Source organism: Astatotilapia calliptera, chromosome 20 (assembly GCF_900246225.1).
Source record: "Astatotilapia calliptera chromosome 20, fAstCal1.2, whole genome shotgun sequence".
NCBI classification, from domain to species: Eukaryota; Metazoa; Chordata; class Actinopteri; order Cichliformes; family Cichlidae; genus Astatotilapia; species Astatotilapia calliptera.
Window position 1 is genome coordinate 3407410 of NC_039321.1, and position 17827 is coordinate 3425236.

Sequence of the window (17827 nt, forward strand, 5' to 3'; positions counted from 1 at the left end):
TATATACTGAAGGTAACAGGCTAACCTCAGCTTTAATCATCGTGTGTTATCGCAGGATTTTTTGTTTTAATGATGGCGGGTTGACTTCAGCCCGGCCGGTCTGGGTTTGATGTACGATCATGTGATAAAGTTTACATGTGGAAGCACGTCTGATAGATGAAAGCTTGATGAGAAGTGACAGTGGATGGTAAATGATCTCATTTTTTTAAGAGCATACCTCCTCATCTGTCTCTCCATCTTCGCCCGCAGTTATTCCAAAGGGAATTCTTCTCATTTTCCCCCCGTTCCTTCCTGCTATGTTCCTCCTACTCTACATGCACCTTTCCATTAATTTTCCAATCTCTCTTCCCATTCCCTTCCTTTATCATTTTTCTTTTCCTTCCTCTGTCCTATTCCTTTCACCCCCAATATTATTAAAGCAGAATGTGGTGGAGGAAGCGCTTTTACTTAAGAACTAAAATGATTTCCTTATGCTGGGTTATAATGTGGCCAAGGGTGTGCCCATGCTGTGGGCATGAGGTGGCACCAACCCACTGAAATTTGATTGCAACCTCAGGCCACTAAGTACAAATATTTTGTTTTATACAGCATACCATTTATTTTAAAGCTCATGGTATTTTTGGCTGTATCACTGTGTTAAATCAAACTCCGCTATCAGTGTAGAATTAAAGTAAAACAATCTCTAACTGCATCATTAAAGCAAAATCCATGTTAATTAATCAATTACGGTCTGATAAATTAATGTATATATGATTCTGCAGCACGAGTTCTTTGACTGTTTTGATTGCCGATATTTTTGTGTTGTTATTACAATAAATCACTTTAAAAAAGTAAAACGTCTGAATATTTCTGTCAGTACTTGATGAACAATTATTTCGTAGTTATTCAAGTTATACAATGAAACCCAGCTACATTCGGCAACAGTCACTACTCGCTACCTAGATCACTTAAATTGCACAATTGAAAGCATATGTGTATTGTTTGTGTATTTATACACAAGCACTCATATATATATTCAAATAATTAAAAAAAAATAATTTACCTGTTAGTACCACACACCAAATCCGGTCGTTGGTACTTGCTGGCTTGTGTAGCCACGAGGTGACAAAAGCTCAACACTGCGCCCAGCATCCTGGAGCACTTCTGTTGTGTTTTGTAAGTGCTTCGGAGTTTGTATGCGCTTTGGCGTTTGTATGCGCTTCGGCGTTTGTATGCGCTTCGGCGTTTGTACGCGCTTCGGCGTTTGTATGCGCTTCGGCGTTTGTACGCGCTTCGGCGTTTGTATGCGCTTCGGCGTTTGTATGCGCTTCGGCGTTTGTATGCGCTTCGGAGTTTGTATGCGCTTCGGCGTTTGTATGCGCTTCGGCGTTTGTACGCGCTTCGGAGTTTGTAAGGGCTTTGTCTCTAGAGGCCACCATAAATATACTTTTATTTATTCACGCCACATAAAATGTAATAAATAAATCATATAATACAAAAACCAACTATTTACATTTCAACTTTTAGCTATTTAAATTTTCAGCCTTTTCCTTTTAAACAAATTTAAAGTGAAACAACACAAAACACTGCAAACCACAATTAAATATAAATTAAAATATGAAAACAAAGTGTAACTACCGCCCCTCTTCCCAGCGCAAAGCACAAGGCTTGCATGCAGAGTGAAGTGGGAAAAAAGTGCAAGAGAGAGGGTGAGAGAAAAACAAAACAAAACCACGGCTCCCAATAAGGAGCCGGCTTGCGTCGTTTACTTCAAAGAGGCGGCTCTAGGAGCCTTTTCATTCGCGACCGACACATCACTACTACTCGCCAGTCAGAAACCTCCTGGCTGTAGACCATTGTCAATCAATCTGGTGCCATGTCTTCTGTACACTGTACTGTATGTTTGTAAGTCTTCTCCCCAACCAACACAACAATGTCGACGAAACTTTTTGCACTGTCAAAGGTAACTGTGGGTGCCTTTAGTTTCATTCTATAATACTGGACTTATTTTTCTTCGAAGGTTTGAACTTTGAGTGTTTAAACAAGAGTGAAAAGTGTGAAAATGTTGATGGCTGTCTAAGAAAAGTATATAAAGTGTGTAGTGAGGGGTTTTACAGCCTGAAAACATCTATAATAATTGTAAAAGTAGGCTACTTCGCAGATTTCACCTATCGTGGGTTATTTATAGAACGTAACTTCCGCGATAAACAAGGGACCACTGTATTCACAAAGCGGTTTGAAAATCGTTGCTATAGGCTGATGGCTGTGACTGGGTAAAATTGGTCACCAGCAGAGTGCTGTGTCACAACCTCCTTGGACATTAGCAGATTCCTGCAGTTGTCCATAATTTACATGGATTACTGTGGCACCCAGCTGCCCTGCTAACTCACCACCAGGCTGTAGTGAAAGCTTAGCAAGTAGTTGGCGTTTGCAAACTATAGGGGACTGTGGCAGTCTGCTGCTGACCAAAGCAACAGCAAGGAGATTTTCTACCAAGACCATACATCTCTGTGAGCAGTTTCACCTGGCCCATACAACTCAGCTTGTTAACACCAGTGTGAAATCAAGACTGGCACCAGAGATTTAGAAAGATGGTTTACATTTAAGTTAAAATTTAAAGATAAATTGAGTCATTGCAGCAAAGGCACGCCTTTATCCACAGTGTGGACAATTTTAGCCCCTAGATTACTATTGCACTGCCACTGCAAGGCCAGAAGCAAAGAGGCTATCTGCTGTTCAATGGTGCATATCAGACGACTTGGAAGATATAGGCTGATTTATATAACATTTAGATTGATTGATGTTTTCTGTACAGCCTTTAACTACGTTTCAGCTCAGTTATCCAAAGTGTGAATGTTCACTTTATCAAAGTGTGTAGGGCCTCTGGAAAAGCCTTTGATACAGAAGCTACAAACTCAGTTTGTAACAGTCAGATTAAATGAAATCTGACTGTTTCATTTAAGGCCCAAACTGCCAGCTTTGTCTCACTTAAAAACCAAATAGCCTCGTTTTAAATTTCCCATTCAAATCTGTGGTGATAAAGATTACCTGTACAGGTATAAAAACTGTGAATCATAAGGTTTCCCGTCCACTTTAAGTCCACTAAATTTAATCACACAACCCAGTGGACACCAGTGGAACTGCAGTTCAACGTACTGCATGAGCAGCTCTTAAAGAGAAACACACACACACACACGTTCATGCCGCTGTTGCCAAGCACCTCTGACCCCATAGTGGCATCCCTAGCGACCACAAGGGTTACCATGGGGACAACAGAGCCACACATACTCTGTGTGTGTCCACCAGCTCTGTGACATTAAGACCCAGCAGGAGAGAGAGAGAGACAGAGGAGAGACACTAAGAAAGCAGACAGGAGCAGGAAGAGAAATACTGACAAGTAAAAAGAAACAAGAATTAAGATCGACCCGAGTTTATTGTCCCGGTGGGAGAAATGTTTCCCAGTGAATTACTCTGAATAACAAGCCAAGTGACACAAAACATAGATCACACAATCACATCTGAGCGCTCAGCAGCTCCCAGAAAGCCAATAGACACACGTAAGAAGCTTTAAAAAGACAAAGAGGGAAGGCAGGTTACACAGAGCACAGCCATGGGTCGGCTTTATTGTAACGCTCAGGCCCTGCAGTACTGTACAGACTTACTGTACTATCACTATATATTTTTAAAGAGCAGGGAAAACAAACTATCAAGCAAGCAACAAATAATACCTCTTTGCAAACAGCTATATAAACTGTACAGACAGCACAGTGAATAGGAAAGAAGAGAATGACGGTTAAAAGTCTCTGAAGTTGTTACAGTTTCAGGGTTGTGGAAGTTCAAGCACTAAATTAAATTTAAACCTAAACATTTGAATTTGAAGAAATAAAACTCTATAGAAAAGGCTTTGCTTGCAATATCTACACTTTACATTTCTTTTTAAAAATTTATAGATTTTTCTACAAATAAACTCCTCAGAAGTCCGGGGGGATCGTTTTCGCTTATGTGTTTGCCTAGTCATTAACCTGTAAAGGTGCTTTTTGCAATTACGCCTTTGTTTTGAATTTTGTTCAAGCCAAGTCAGTAACTTCAGTTCTGGGGCAGCAATCTCAGCAGAGACACCCAGACCTGCGTCTCCCCGGCCGCCTTCTCGAGCTCTTCTGGAGTGTCAGTGAGGCATTCCCAACCCAACCAAGACATGTAATCTCTCCAGCATCCGCTGGGGTGTCTGGGCCTTCTCCTGGTACGAAATGCCTGAAAGACCTCAACTAGGAAGTGCACGAGGATGTCTGGAGGAGAGTCTGGCCACCCTTTAGAGGAAGCTCATTTCTGCCACAGTCTCCCTTCTTTTAGTTACTACCCACAACTCACGACCATAGCTGAGGGTAGACTCATCAATTGAGCGTTGCTTTTGCACTCAGCCCTCCCTTTTCCACAGCAGAAAGTTTCCACTCGATACTCTGAACCAGTCCATCCTTCAATCTTCAGCTCTCTCCTTCCTTCACTTGTGAAGTTCCCGAAAAAGTTCCCGAAATACTTAGAACTTCTCCACTTGGGGCAACAACTCACTCCGAACCCAGAGTGCGCCCTCCGCCCTCGTCTGACTGAGAACCATGACCTCAGACTTGCTAATTCTAATCCCAAACAGCGAGTGTGAGTCACAGATCATTGTTTGTTGAAACCAGCACGACCGCACCATCAGACACGAGCAGAAACGTGATCCTGTGGCCAATGAAGCTTACACCCTTTACCCATTGGCTGCACTTGGAAACTATATCCATAAAAGTTATGAGCAGAATTACTTGGTCTTTGGTGACAAAGAACAGCCCTGCAGAAGCGCACCAGGTAAATTAAAAAATTAAGGTTGGAAAATTCCTTTTGCCAAAGGGAGCCTCGAACCAGCTGCTGGATGGTTCAAATTATGGGAGTGTGACACATCAAAGACTGTGCTTAACAGTGAGGAAGCTAATGAGAGGGGGAAACAGATCACTTTCATGTGTGGAGGAAACCACAAGTACAGACGCCCCACCACCTAAAGAGAAGAGAAAAGACGACCACTCTTATGGTTTCTGCTGGACCGGATGTGCCAACAGTCCTCAGCCTCATCTTTTGGTAGAAGTTAGCTTATGCTAGCATTGTGCCAAGAAAGCTAAACTACACACACGAGCAGCTACTAGCCTGTGTGTGTCTTACAAAACGCATATTTGTTAGTGGAGTGGTGGCACATTTGCAAAACAAATTATAGGTCCAGATGTTACAAATGTGCAGTGAAAGGGCCTTCATCTGACTTCAGACTCCAAATAAAATTGGCATAGAGGCTTTTTTGGATGGATATGAATACAGGTGTGCCCTGAAAGGGCAGGTCATTGTTCTTTCTATGCCTATACTCGGTGAATATAACGCTATTTAAAAATGTTCATACCCAGGGGCTCACATACGTGCACAAACACATTACAGTTGAATGCCCAGCTAAAAAAGTGATGCAACAAATGGCTTAAATGCACACGGTTTTCATGTTTTATGCTTAAAATGTAGTGACTTTGGTGCTTGGGTATTGATGCTTGAGTAGTCGTGTTTGTGCCTCATCTTGGAGGCTCAGTTGTGGCGTGAGTGTGCGATCAGGAGTGTTTGTGAGCTTCAGATGTGACAGGTTGGAGCTCTGCCACTGTACGAGCTGCAGATAAGAGCTGCGTTCACCAGCATCGCCTGTGATTGTCATCTGTGGCGCCAGTGTGTGTTCAACAGCACTTTCTCCTTTCATTTCTTATCCTGCCTGCCTCTGTGTGTGAGAGAGAGAGTGTGTGTGCGTTACAATGACTTATGATGCTGCTCTCTTGGGCTCAGCTGGCTGCTTTTAATGGAAAATCAGCACATTAGACACACACATCTCTCTCTCTGTCTCTCAATTGGTCTTGGTATTTCACATATTTCAGCTGTGTGGTCATCACTTTAACACACACACTCAATGTACTTATGTCTTTGCGAGGACTCTCACTGTATTCAAGGGCTTCTTATCTTAACCATTGCAATCTAAAGCTGAATCTAATCTAGCCTCCCAGGCTGAAAAATGAAGCCAATGAGACAAAAACTGCAGTTCCTCTGACGGCCACTCGCTCCACAAGTCTGTGCCCACAGACTCTTGGGTTGAAATTCCCATTTTTACAGCAGAAGTAAACATGTTTACAACCTCCTTTTGGTGCCTTTGAAGTATTTTTAGACTCAATTTTCCAAAATATTTCCCCTAAATTTCCACATTTTAACAAAAATGTCCTACTTTCGTAAAAACAACACATTCTGAAATGCTAATTTTCTAAAAATGTACTCTTGAAAAATATGCTAACTTTACTAAAAGCTGCCACTTTTCCAAAATTTCTACATTTGCATAAAATGTCCAACAAAATTTTCCCCAAAAAATCTTTGCTCAGCATTGATTCACTTTCCCAAAATATCTCCACTTCCAAAACGTGCCCATGTGATAGAAAAATCTACTACTTCTCTAAAAAGGACACATTTTAAAAGCTAAATACATTCAAAAACATCCCCACTTTTCTAAATTTTTGCAAAATGTGTAACCAAATTGTCTTACACAAAGGATCAATTCCAAAATGCCGTCACCTTCAGAAAACTATCACTTTTCTCTAATGTCCCACTAAATATGAGGATCCATCCATCCAATCTCTTCCACTTATCCTTTTCAGGGTCACGGGGGGGCTGGAGCCTATCCCAGCTTTCACAGGGTGAGAGGCGGGGTACCACCAATCACACCCACATTCACACCTGTGGGCAATTTAGAGTCATCAATGAACTTAACCCCACTAACTACTAGATATGAGGATATTTTAGGAAAATACCAACATTTTTTGAAAATGTATCTTTTCCAAAAATAAGGTTTTCTTTTTAAAAAAATTCCTGTATTAGTCCAAATATCTTCAATTTCCTGAAATGCACTTGTTTTAAAAGCGCTTCTAACATTCAATAAATGTCCATTTTCTGTTTTACAAAGCAAAATTCTTCTTTTTTTACAGAAAATGCTCCACAACCCCAGTTTTTTGAGGGGACGCTTGTAATGGCCTCATTGTGAACTAAATGTCCTCAATTTTTGGTAATTTCTTTTGATAATTTTCTCTTTCCAAATGGAACTTTACTTTCCACAAAATGTCCTCACGAGCTCTGAAATTCAATTCAGGCCTCACAAAGACACAAAAGTGCTCGCACTTATGAACAATGAGGCCGTTCTTGCAGCTCTGCAGAAAAGATCATTTTAATATCAGTGCTTTATTAATTACAGCCCTGTCTCTGCTTCCGCGCGTGTGTGTGTGTGTGTGTGTGTGTGTGTGTGTGTGTGTGTGTGTGTGTGTGTGAGAGAGAGAGAGAGGTAAAAAGCCGTAAAACTGTGGTTGGATGGTGAAGTATTTTTGCTGAGGATGGAATATTGACCTGAACCCGTTTTCACTTAATGAAATTTGTTAATTTTGTGTGTGTGTGTGTGTGTGTGTGTGTGTGTGTGTGTGTGTGTGTGTGTGTGTGTGTGTGTGTGTGCAGCAGACTCTGTCCTGTAGTGTCATACAGGAGGTTATTTTTTACAGTAGATGTTTTTGCTGAAGTAAGATTATAGAGCTGCCACATCTTAATTAATCTGTGTGTGTGTGTGTGTGTGTGTGTGTGTGTGTGTGTGTGTGTGTGTGTGTGTGTGTGTGTGTGTGTGTGTGTGTGATGTAAGTTAATGAAATGAGCAGCAGACCAGAGTCATTAAGACACATTGATTTTCAATCTTTCTGAAAACCCGACTTCGGTTTCACCGGCTGTGTGTGCGGCTGTGTGACGTCAGATTATCTGGTGCCTTTGGAGTCGAGCTGACATATTCAGGACACAGCCTCTCTGTCTTCTCAGCAGCATGGGAGATGAAGTGTATTGTTCAACACACACACACACACACTCACGCTCACAGAGGTTATATTTTTTAGATTTTTGTTCCATTAACACCCCACTGTTTATCTCCGATGAGACCGGCAGGTAGATCAGGTTCCTATCAGCTCTAAGTCCATAATGTTGTTTCTTTGACAGTGTTTTGTTGGTTACCATAGAGACCTGCAGCCGCCATGACAACACCGATCCAGTATGTGTGTGTCTGTGTGTGTGTCCATTTTCCATCTTTTTCTTTAAAGCAGCACCATCTGTCCTCAATTTCTCTGAAGAGAAACTGTACAGATCTTACCTGAAGTAACGCCGGCTGTAGAAACATTAGCTGTGGGACTTTCACCATATGCTGCTGTAGCGCCTACAAAATGTGTTATTTTCAGTAATATTGTTACATACTTGCAATCTGCCACAACCTCAGCACCACGGACATAATTAAGAGCACATTTAAGATTTTTTTTTAAAAGGCTTCCTGCTATTTAAATGGATGTCGCTATGATGCGCACCACTTACCTAAACAATGACTGCAGTTAAGCAATACTTAGGGCCTGCATTCATCTTCTCTAATGGCTATCCTGTCTCAGGCACATGTCTGCTCAGATCCCTGAAGATGGATATCTGTCTGCTGTATGGTATTTGCCATTACTGTATTACTTAATTCTTTAAAGTCTACATGCAAAGCAATTTTCCTGTTGTGCATTGCTTTGGTCACTAGTATACCCAGGGTTCAATCCGGCACACCGGACGGTTTTTTTAGACCCTGAAAAGTCTGCAGACTGTTTAACATGTGCCAACCCTCCATTGGCACTCCCTGATGGCAGTGGTCTCTTTCAGCAGGATGGGGCTCTCAGCGAACATGACAAGGAGTTAAAGGTGCTGCCTCAGCCTTTCAGTCTGACTGAACTCCTGTGAAATGTGGTGAGGAAAAGAAAAGTCATCCAGTCCATGGTGGCCTCACATGATAACATCCAGGACTTACTGCAAAGTCTCTAAAACCTTGGTGCCTCCGGAGGTCTGTGGAGTTCAGGGTTTGATGGTTCAGAGTTGTATTTGGAGCAGGAGGGTAGTTTTGATGTTTGTCTGACTGGTGGAGTAAGACAGGAATACTGACTGCACTGACACTTGTGTGAATATCAGCTGTACTCATATTATTACAGTTGCCAGTGTGGTTATTGAACGCTGGCTTCAGTATATTTTATCTGCATATACAATCATTTGCATTGTTTTTTGTTCTTCTCTCTTCTCTACATCGATTTGTTCTTCTCCTCCTTTAATTAAAATTTGTTCCTGCTGCTTCCCGTTAATTAACACAGAATCAAATTTTCCGTTTCCCAATTAAAACGTGCCATACTTAAATTACTCCCCCTCTGTGTCTCTGCAGTATTGGTATGAAGGGGACGAGGCTGGTGATCTCCCGGTGGATTTCTCCATTGTCTGGGATGGAGATTTCTTCATCGACAAGCCCGCGTCTATGAAAGGTAAAACCTGCTAATCAAACTGCTCGTCTTCAGAAATCTGTGAGTCGATTAGGACTTAGCTTTTATCAACTTTGATTGCTTTATAATCAGTCTAATTTAAGTTTTAGTTTGTATGGTGAATATGAAACAAATGAGACACCATCAGTAAATATAAACATCAAGTTTATTTAAATGAAACATACAGAGCTACAAAAGTGTGCGTTTCTGTTTGTCGTAAATGAAAACAGAAAGGACAAAAAATGTTTAAATGCTCAATATTTAAAGCCCATATTGACACAAATGAAAGGTTTTCAAGGCGTTTTGTAGCTCAGGATTTTGGGTTATTCTTCCTATTTGCTATGCTCTTAGAGATATTTAACGCTGGGTGTGAGCGGGGGCTTTGCAGGGGCTTTGTGGCTCTCTTGAGGTATCCCATTGATTTGGAAATATTTCCATCCTATAAATCTCATTATTTTTTTTCTTCATAGCTTTTTGTAATATTTGCTTCTGGAATTTGGTCCTTCCATGGTTGAATCCATGCTTCCTTTTGCCAGTGAAACATTCACAGTGTCTGCAGCACAGGCCTAAAGCATGATCGATCCACTGCCATGCTGAACACTTAGAGAGATGCTCATACTTCTGTGAAGCAAAAAATTTCTATTTGCCTTCTAGGAGTTGTTCCAAACACGCATTTAAGCCCTTTAGATGTTTGATTGCAAACATCTGGCACTGAAATTTGTGTCGAACAGAGATTTGTTCTTCCATGAAGCTTGCAGCGATGTGGGTTAGCTGCTTAGCAGAACAGAGCGACACCGCTCCAGAGTTTGCTTCCTGAAGGTCATCAGTCAAACTTCTACAAGTTGTTTCCTCTGAACTTGCAGACCTGAACTTCCACTCGCCCGTTCCTGCAAACATTCATTTTCTTCCAGTGTTCTCTTGCTTTGGGGCCATCGTGTAATTTTAGCAGCGTCGAGCAGCTGATTGCTGCTGATTGTCGGGACAGAGTTTGAGTATTTATAGCACAGGTGTCAAACTCATTTTATATCATGGGCTACGTATATAACAAATTGATCTCAAGGGGACCAAATCAGTAAAACAATGTTGCTATAAGCTATTTTTAAACTTCACACTCAACTCTCACATTTAATGAAGCAAAGTTTTACCAAACATGATAAACAGCCTGAGGAAGAAAAATAAGTATCATGTAAAACAATGTATTATGAGAGTATGTGCACTTAGTTTGGTAACTTTGTGGAAAAAACCTGTCATTATTTCTCAGCCTAACATCTTTCAGTTTGGAATATATTATTGCCTGAATCATTAAAAGCCCATAAACCTGCAGATGATTTAGACCTCTGGCTTGGATGAAGTTAAACGTTTGGAAAACCATTCGGATCAATCCGTCTTTTCTTAATGATTGTGACAAAATCCCAAAAAGCCTGCTTTATTTATCTGCAAGTTTCTTTGAAAATTCCTCCAGTGGGACGGGTTAACCCCTTGGTGGGCCCACCACAGTGACTGTGATCACACCACATCCCCAACGAACTGATTAAACTGTGAGACTTGGATAAAGTTATGGGACTAAATGGCAAAAGGCAAAAATAATCAACAGATTTTTCTTAAACTTTCTGCTTTGTGAAAAATCACCTCATGATATCTTCATGCTGACAGTAGCAAAAATGCACATACGACTCTTCCACCTGTGATACGCCGTGTTTGGCTGCTGTCTGATCAAACGTGTGCTGTTTGTCAGCGTTGCTGTACAAGTGTGAGGCTCAGCGCTCCAGCTGTGGTCAGTGCCTCAAAGCTCCAACTGCCTTCGAGTGCGGGTGGTGCACCGAAAGCAGGAAGTGCCTCCTCCGACAGCACTGCCCGTCCCCCGAACAGAACTGGATGCACTACACCCGACACAACCTGCGCTGCAGCCACCCACGCATCACCAAGGTAGGGAATCAAACCTGCGACTTGCATGCTGCAGGGTTGTCAGTTCACTGTAATCAGTACTGGAAGCCCTCTTCGAATGATCGCAAACAACCAACAATAAACTAATTTACCCATTTTGGCCTGATTTTACATTTCTGCCATTACGTACAGTTGTGTGGTAGAACAAGGCCTTTGCTCAGTACTACACAATGCTGTTTGTCCCAACGAGTACCAGAACACTAATACATAAACAGTCTAGTAATGTTGGCTTTTTGCATGTTTTGAGTCGAACATGTTTTAGAAGATATTAAGTCATGTGTTCACAATATTTTGTCTTCCTTGTTTATGTCAAGGAAAGTAACACAATGCAACACAAATGATCATAAAATTAAAACAACTCCCTAAAATGACCTTAAAAAGACCCTGAGGGTGTGCGCTACCATCCCATAGAAACCTGTAGATGTGTTGTTTAAGTTTATGCTGTTTATTAAAGGATAATCACTGCACAGACATTTTTATCATTTGTGTCTTTCTCTGTTTTGAAATCTATTTAAATATAACTTATTGAGACAACAAGAAAACATGGACAGACAGTAAGTGGCAGCTGCAGCAAATCAAGAAACAGATGTCATGTGATCTCTAAGCTGCGCCCCTCCCCCACAGATCAGTCCAGTGACAGGACCCCGGGAAGGAGGGACTCGGGTGACAATCGAGGGGGAGAACCTGGGTCTTCAGGTGAAGGAGATCGCCCATGTTCAGGTGGCGGGAGTCCGCTGTAACCCCATCCCCTCGCAATACATCAGCGCAGAGAGGTCAGTGGTGTCAGCATGTTGGTATGAGGACACGTTGGAGTGTGTGAGTGCGTCTGACCGTCTCTCTGTCTGCAGGATCGTCTGTGACATGGCCGAGGCTCTTCTGCCTCACTCTCCAGGCGGTCGGGTAGAGGTCTGCATCGGCTTGTGCAACGAAGAATATCGAGCTTTCTCCAGTGACACGTACGCCTTCGTGGTGAGTGCTTCAGCATCCTGTTGGTGTGTTTACGTGCACTAAAGTCACCATTTCGCACTATTTGTGATGGAAACTGAAAGGTTGAGTTATCAGGATTAGATTTCGTGGAATTTTAGACTTTCTTAAATTTAAATCTTCAGGTCTGCCTTGTCTTAACAGTGCATGGAGGAAGCCGAGTTAATTATAATGGACTATAAATTATCATACAGTGGAAAAACTCCTGTATGATACTTGATGTTTTTTATTCTTTAATGTACCACCGCTGTCTTTTGTGTTTTATTCTCCAGAGCCCGACTTTCAGCCGTGTCCATCCAGAGAAGGGACCTGTTTCTGGGGGAACCAGACTGACGGTGATGGGTCGACACTTGAATGCCGGCAGCTCTGTCACTGTCTACATAAACAAGGAGGAGTGTCTGTTTGTCAAGTTAGTTGGGATCTCTTGACTCTGACATGCACCCAGTAATATATCTGTTGGTAAATAATAACCAGATGCAATGATATATCTCTCTTTCTCCACCAGACGAACTGATCGGGAGATAGTTTGCATAACTCCCAGCTCCACGTCAGGCACGGGCGAAGCCCCCATCCGTCTGAAGATTGATAGGGCCGAGGTTACAAGCACAGATACCAAGTACACATACACGGATGACCCAACCATCACCAGCATTGAACCAAACTGGACCATCCTCAAGTAAATCCTCCACATTCTCCTCATCACTAATCAAATAATCAATCACGATAATGGATCTGTAACCTGTGCGTCTGTTATTTGCGCAGTGGCAGTACGCTGATAACTGTGACGGGAACCAACCTGCACACCATCCAGGAGCCCAAAGTCAGAGCCAAATATGGAGGAGTGGAAACTAACAATGTAAGAACAAAACTCTGACCTCAGTTATTCCCAAGTTCAGGATCGGGACCTTAAACTGTACCGCAGCACTTATTGGTTTTATGCTCTGAAATACAATAAAGGTTATTGGAGTTTTGAGGAGATGAAGTTTGTTTGTGAGATGTTGTTTTAAACCAGTTTCAGCTGCGACCTTAGCCGTCAGCACTCTGCAGTCACCCTGCATTCTTCGTCCTAACCGGACTTCATGGTTTTCTCTCCAGTACTGCACTGTAGTCAATGACAGCACAATGACATGCTTGGCTCCTGGTCTGGTCTACACTAAACCCGACCCGCCAGAGGGGGCGCTGCGGCCCGATGAGTTTGGCTTCATCTTCGATCAGGTATCGCTCACCCACAGCAAGCAGCACCTTCTACTTTATCATAGTACAAGCTTATGACACGCACAAAAGAAAAAAATAACCTGAATCACACAGATCAGAGATAAAAACACACGTGGAGCATTTTTACTCTAAATGACATGTTGACATTACATTAATATTTTCATCCTGTGCAGGTGTCCTCTTTGCTGGTGCTTAACTCCACCCCCTTTACACACTACCCGAACCCAACCTTTGACTCCTTGGGGAACTCTGGGATCCTCGAGGTGAAACCAGGGTCACCCATCATCCTCAAGGTTTGAGTTCTCAAACTTGATGCAATCCATATTCAAAGTATATGTGTGAATGATCCAGCTAAACTTGTCTGTGTGTTTCAGGGTAAAAATTTGATCCCTCCTGCCCCTGGTAACAACCGCCTGAACTACACAGTCCTGATTGGAGAGTCACCCTGCCTCCTAACCGTGTCAGAGAACCAGCTGCTTTGTGATTCACCGGATATCACCGGAGAAAAGAGAGTCGTGGTGAGTAATCTCCTCTTCATTCTTACCTTAACCAGTGATTCATAGAAAACAGCAAGAAATAATCAAGAAAGGTTACAGGACACAGGAAAGGGAAGTTTGTTACATTTTGTTTTTAAAGTGAACAAAACTGTAAAATACAAAGAGGAAACACACAACTACAAAGCAAGAAAAGAGAGACAAGAGACCATAACATACAAAAATGAGACAAAACAGTCGCTGAAACCAGAAAAAACAGACAACAAAGATACAAAAAAGACCTGAAAAAGGAAAAAACATTATAAGGATGCTTCAGACTACACAGAGATTTAAAAAATGGCCAAAACAAAAAACAACCACAATGACCACAAAGAGCAAATCAAAGACACCAAAAAGGATTCAAAAAATGACCATAGAGCCAATAAAAGGCACAAAAACAGGTAAAAACCTCTGCAAACATCAACTTTATATAACAGAAAATGAACCAACCATGAAGCAGGAAATCAATAGATCAACTTATTACAAATAAATATTTTGTGTTGGTGTATGTAAGGTTTTTTTTATGCTGAATTTATTTCCTGACTGAGCTTCCGAAAAGCTTTCTGTCAGCTTTTTCCAGACCTTTTAAGAGTTCATGTCTAATGTGCTTATTTCTCCACAGAAACGCCACCTATTTATTGTTTATGTCTTTGTTTACGAGGGGCAGCCAATGAGAAGAAAGCTGGCTTACAGGGAGAAATGAAAGACACCTAAAATGGCTTGTTTTAGCTAGTAGGTGAACTCAGTATGTGAAAAATAAGGATTATTTTGAACTGTGAATAATAGAAAGCTACTTTAGTACAGTGGAATTATAAAGCTGGATATGAGAATAATAGGTCTCACTCATATTTTTAAGGTTTTTTGAATACCTGTAAGTGGATTTGGCTTTTCTCCTCCATCTACCAGGATTCACTAAAGTATCACATGAAAAACAAGCCTAAAATAGCTTTGATGTGACTTTGTCTAAGTCATAGACACTGACTGTGTTTACATGGACTTGAGTATCCTGGCCGTGAACTACTTTTTGAAGGGAGAACAGAGACAGGAAGAGGAGGAGTAGGAGGATAAGGAGGAAAAGGAGGGGGTCTTTATAAAGGTGAAAGTCATTAAGTGCAGCCGCAGGGAGTCATGGGTAATTGGTTCAATATCACATATCATAGAGTGACACACACACGCACACAGAGTAATGTTTCCTGGACTTCAGAGGACATTGCACTGCCTTACACTCATTTCCTGAAGACTAAATTTAGCCCAAGCTTAACCATACATAACCGACAAATACGAAACAAACAAAAGCAAGAACATTTTCAGATATATAAGAAAAAAAATGTAATTAATAATAAGAAATAATCATTTCTTTACACATGAATGAGATACACACAGCTCAGCCTGTGGAAGAAATGAATAAACTCTTATCACTTATATGATTTACCTTATGGGGACTTTTTTGTCCCCACGTAGTGGTTTTGTACATACATTCATGTCCTCACAACACCATGTATACAAACACACACACACACACACAGAGCTCTTCAAAGTGAAGTTGGTATCAATGAACAGAACCTCCTACGAGACAAACTATTGATATATTATTAAAAGTATCGATTATCATTTCAGAATGCCTCCCTCCCCTCCGGCGTCTGTTCATATCTTCTTTATCATTTATTTATCAGTTTGTTCAAAGTACCTTCATCTGTTGTAGAATCGATATTAAAAGGCTGTAAAGAGGAAACACTTTAATGAAACATTAATACAAGAGACAACAAAGATAATGAAACACGTATAACATGAAGATCTATCTGTGTGTGTGTTTATACATTAACTGTATAATTTGTTACAATTTTGTCTCTTTAAAAGACTGAAAATCTGTATTCTCCTGCAACAAAGTATCATTACCAAAGTTACTGTGTAACATCTGCACAGTGGATGGCAGCATTTAAAACTTTACAGTTTTTCTTTAACCAAAGGTAAACTGTGTTAGTTATGAAGGATTTAACAGAGTAATTTAAGGGAGGAATTGTACTTAAAGCAGCAAAATGCCTCAATTCAGATAATTCCATACAGTTTTATTCATATTGTGCCAGTTCACAACAGCTTTATATTATAAACTGAATATTAGTGAATCACAACTATCGGACGGGTATAAACAAGCACATTAGCGTCACAGTTATGGGATCATAACTGGAATAAAATATAAGATATAAGATGTGCCTGTCTCCTGGACCCAAATTGGGAGCTGTTTCACAGGAGAGAGGCCTGATAGCAGACGACTGTGTCTCCCATTCGACTTTTGGAAACTCTAAATATCTCGAGCAATCCTACAGTTTGAGAGAGAAGTGCTCTAGTATAATAGTATGATATCATGAGGTCTTTAAGACATGATGATCATCCAGGACTTTGACAGCTAAAGGGTTTTAAATGTAACTCTGGATTTAACAGTTAAAATAGGCTAATATAAGAAAAATATGTGACTTTTTGATCACAGAGTCCATTTCATGAAGCTTTCATGACAATATGAGTCTTTATGGCACTTTGAAATAAGGTATGACAACTGTGAGATAATCAAAAGTAGATAAAAAGTTATGAAATTGATCAAAAGGGAAAAAAACTTTGATGTTGGGAGGTAACCGTGTCATAAACACGTTTTTGTTCTGTCTTCTGTAGATCTTGGTGGGTGGTCTGGAGTACTCCCCAGGCATGCTCCATATCTACTCCGACAGTGCCTTGACGCTGCCTGCCATCATTGGGATCGGAGCAGGCGGAGGCGTGCTGCTCATCGCGATCATCGCAGTGTTGATCGCTTACAAGAGGAAGACCCGTGATGCCGACCGCACGCTCAAACGCCTCCAGCTGCAGATGGACAACCTGGAGAGCCGGGTGGCGCTAGAGTGCAAAGAGGGTGTGTTCTGCCTTCCTTCCTTACCTCCAGTCCTTCCTTCTGTGGTGATTTGTTTTAATGTTCTTCTTCCTCTCGCAGCCTTTGCGGAGCTGCAGACAGACATCCAAGAACTTACCAATGACATGGATGGAGTGAAGATTCCCTTCTTGGAATATCGGACATACACCATGAGGGTCATGTTCCCTGGGATAGAAGAACACCCCGTCCTCAAAGAGCTTGACGTATGTACAATACGGCAGGATGTTCGGATCTTTGAGTCTCTGGATCCACAATTTTTCCCTGATCATAATAACAGGGTGTGGCAGCAAATCAGCCCACAGGTGGAAAGAATTTCCTAAACTTGGTGAACTATAATTTCCAGAGATTAGTTTTTCTTCCCTGATTATGGATTTATATTTAAATTATTTCTGTAGATTATTACTGTTTTGGTTTTTTTTTAGGTTTATTCCTATTTATTTCTATTTTTAAAAAAGACAAAATCTCCTTCTTTCAGGCTTAAAAATTTATATTTGTGATCTTTTATTTATATTTATTCTAATTTTATTTAGTTTAACCAGGTTTATTCAAACATTTTATGTTTATTCATATTTATTTCCCCTTTAGGTTTATTGAAATTTGTTTAGTTCTGTTTTCAGGTTTTGTTTTTGAACTTTGTCAGTTTTATTGAAGGTTATTCTCATTCATATCTTTAGGTTTATTGTCTGTTGTACAGATTTGTTCATCTTTTATTTTTTATTTTTTCACATTTTTTCCTATTTCAGTTTGGTTCTTTGTTCAGGGTTACTTAGATTTATTCCACATCTGTCAGGTTTGTTCATGTTTATTCAGGTTCATTCTGCTTTTGTCATCTGGTTGAGTTTATTGCTCTTTCCTTCTTTCATCCT

At 41.0% G+C, this 17827-nt stretch overlaps 1 protein-coding gene across 1 annotated transcript in view; it reads left to right on the forward strand.

The window, feature by feature from the left end:
* plxna3 (plexin A3) overlaps positions 1-17827 on the forward strand; it is a 137524-nt gene that overhangs the window by 109496 nt on the left and 10201 nt on the right. The window contains exons 14-25 of the mRNA XM_026154649.1: positions 9275-9371; positions 11104-11294; positions 11937-12085; positions 12161-12281; positions 12569-12705; positions 12802-12972; positions 13059-13152; positions 13392-13511; positions 13685-13804; positions 13886-14029; positions 16709-16943; positions 17022-17164. Coding sequence (XP_026010434.1) covers positions 9275-9371; positions 11104-11294; positions 11937-12085; positions 12161-12281; positions 12569-12705; positions 12802-12972; positions 13059-13152; positions 13392-13511; positions 13685-13804; positions 13886-14029; positions 16709-16943; positions 17022-17164 — 1722 coding nt within the window. The remainder of the gene's footprint in view (positions 1-9274; positions 9372-11103; positions 11295-11936; positions 12086-12160; positions 12282-12568; positions 12706-12801; positions 12973-13058; positions 13153-13391; positions 13512-13684; positions 13805-13885; positions 14030-16708; positions 16944-17021; positions 17165-17827) is intronic.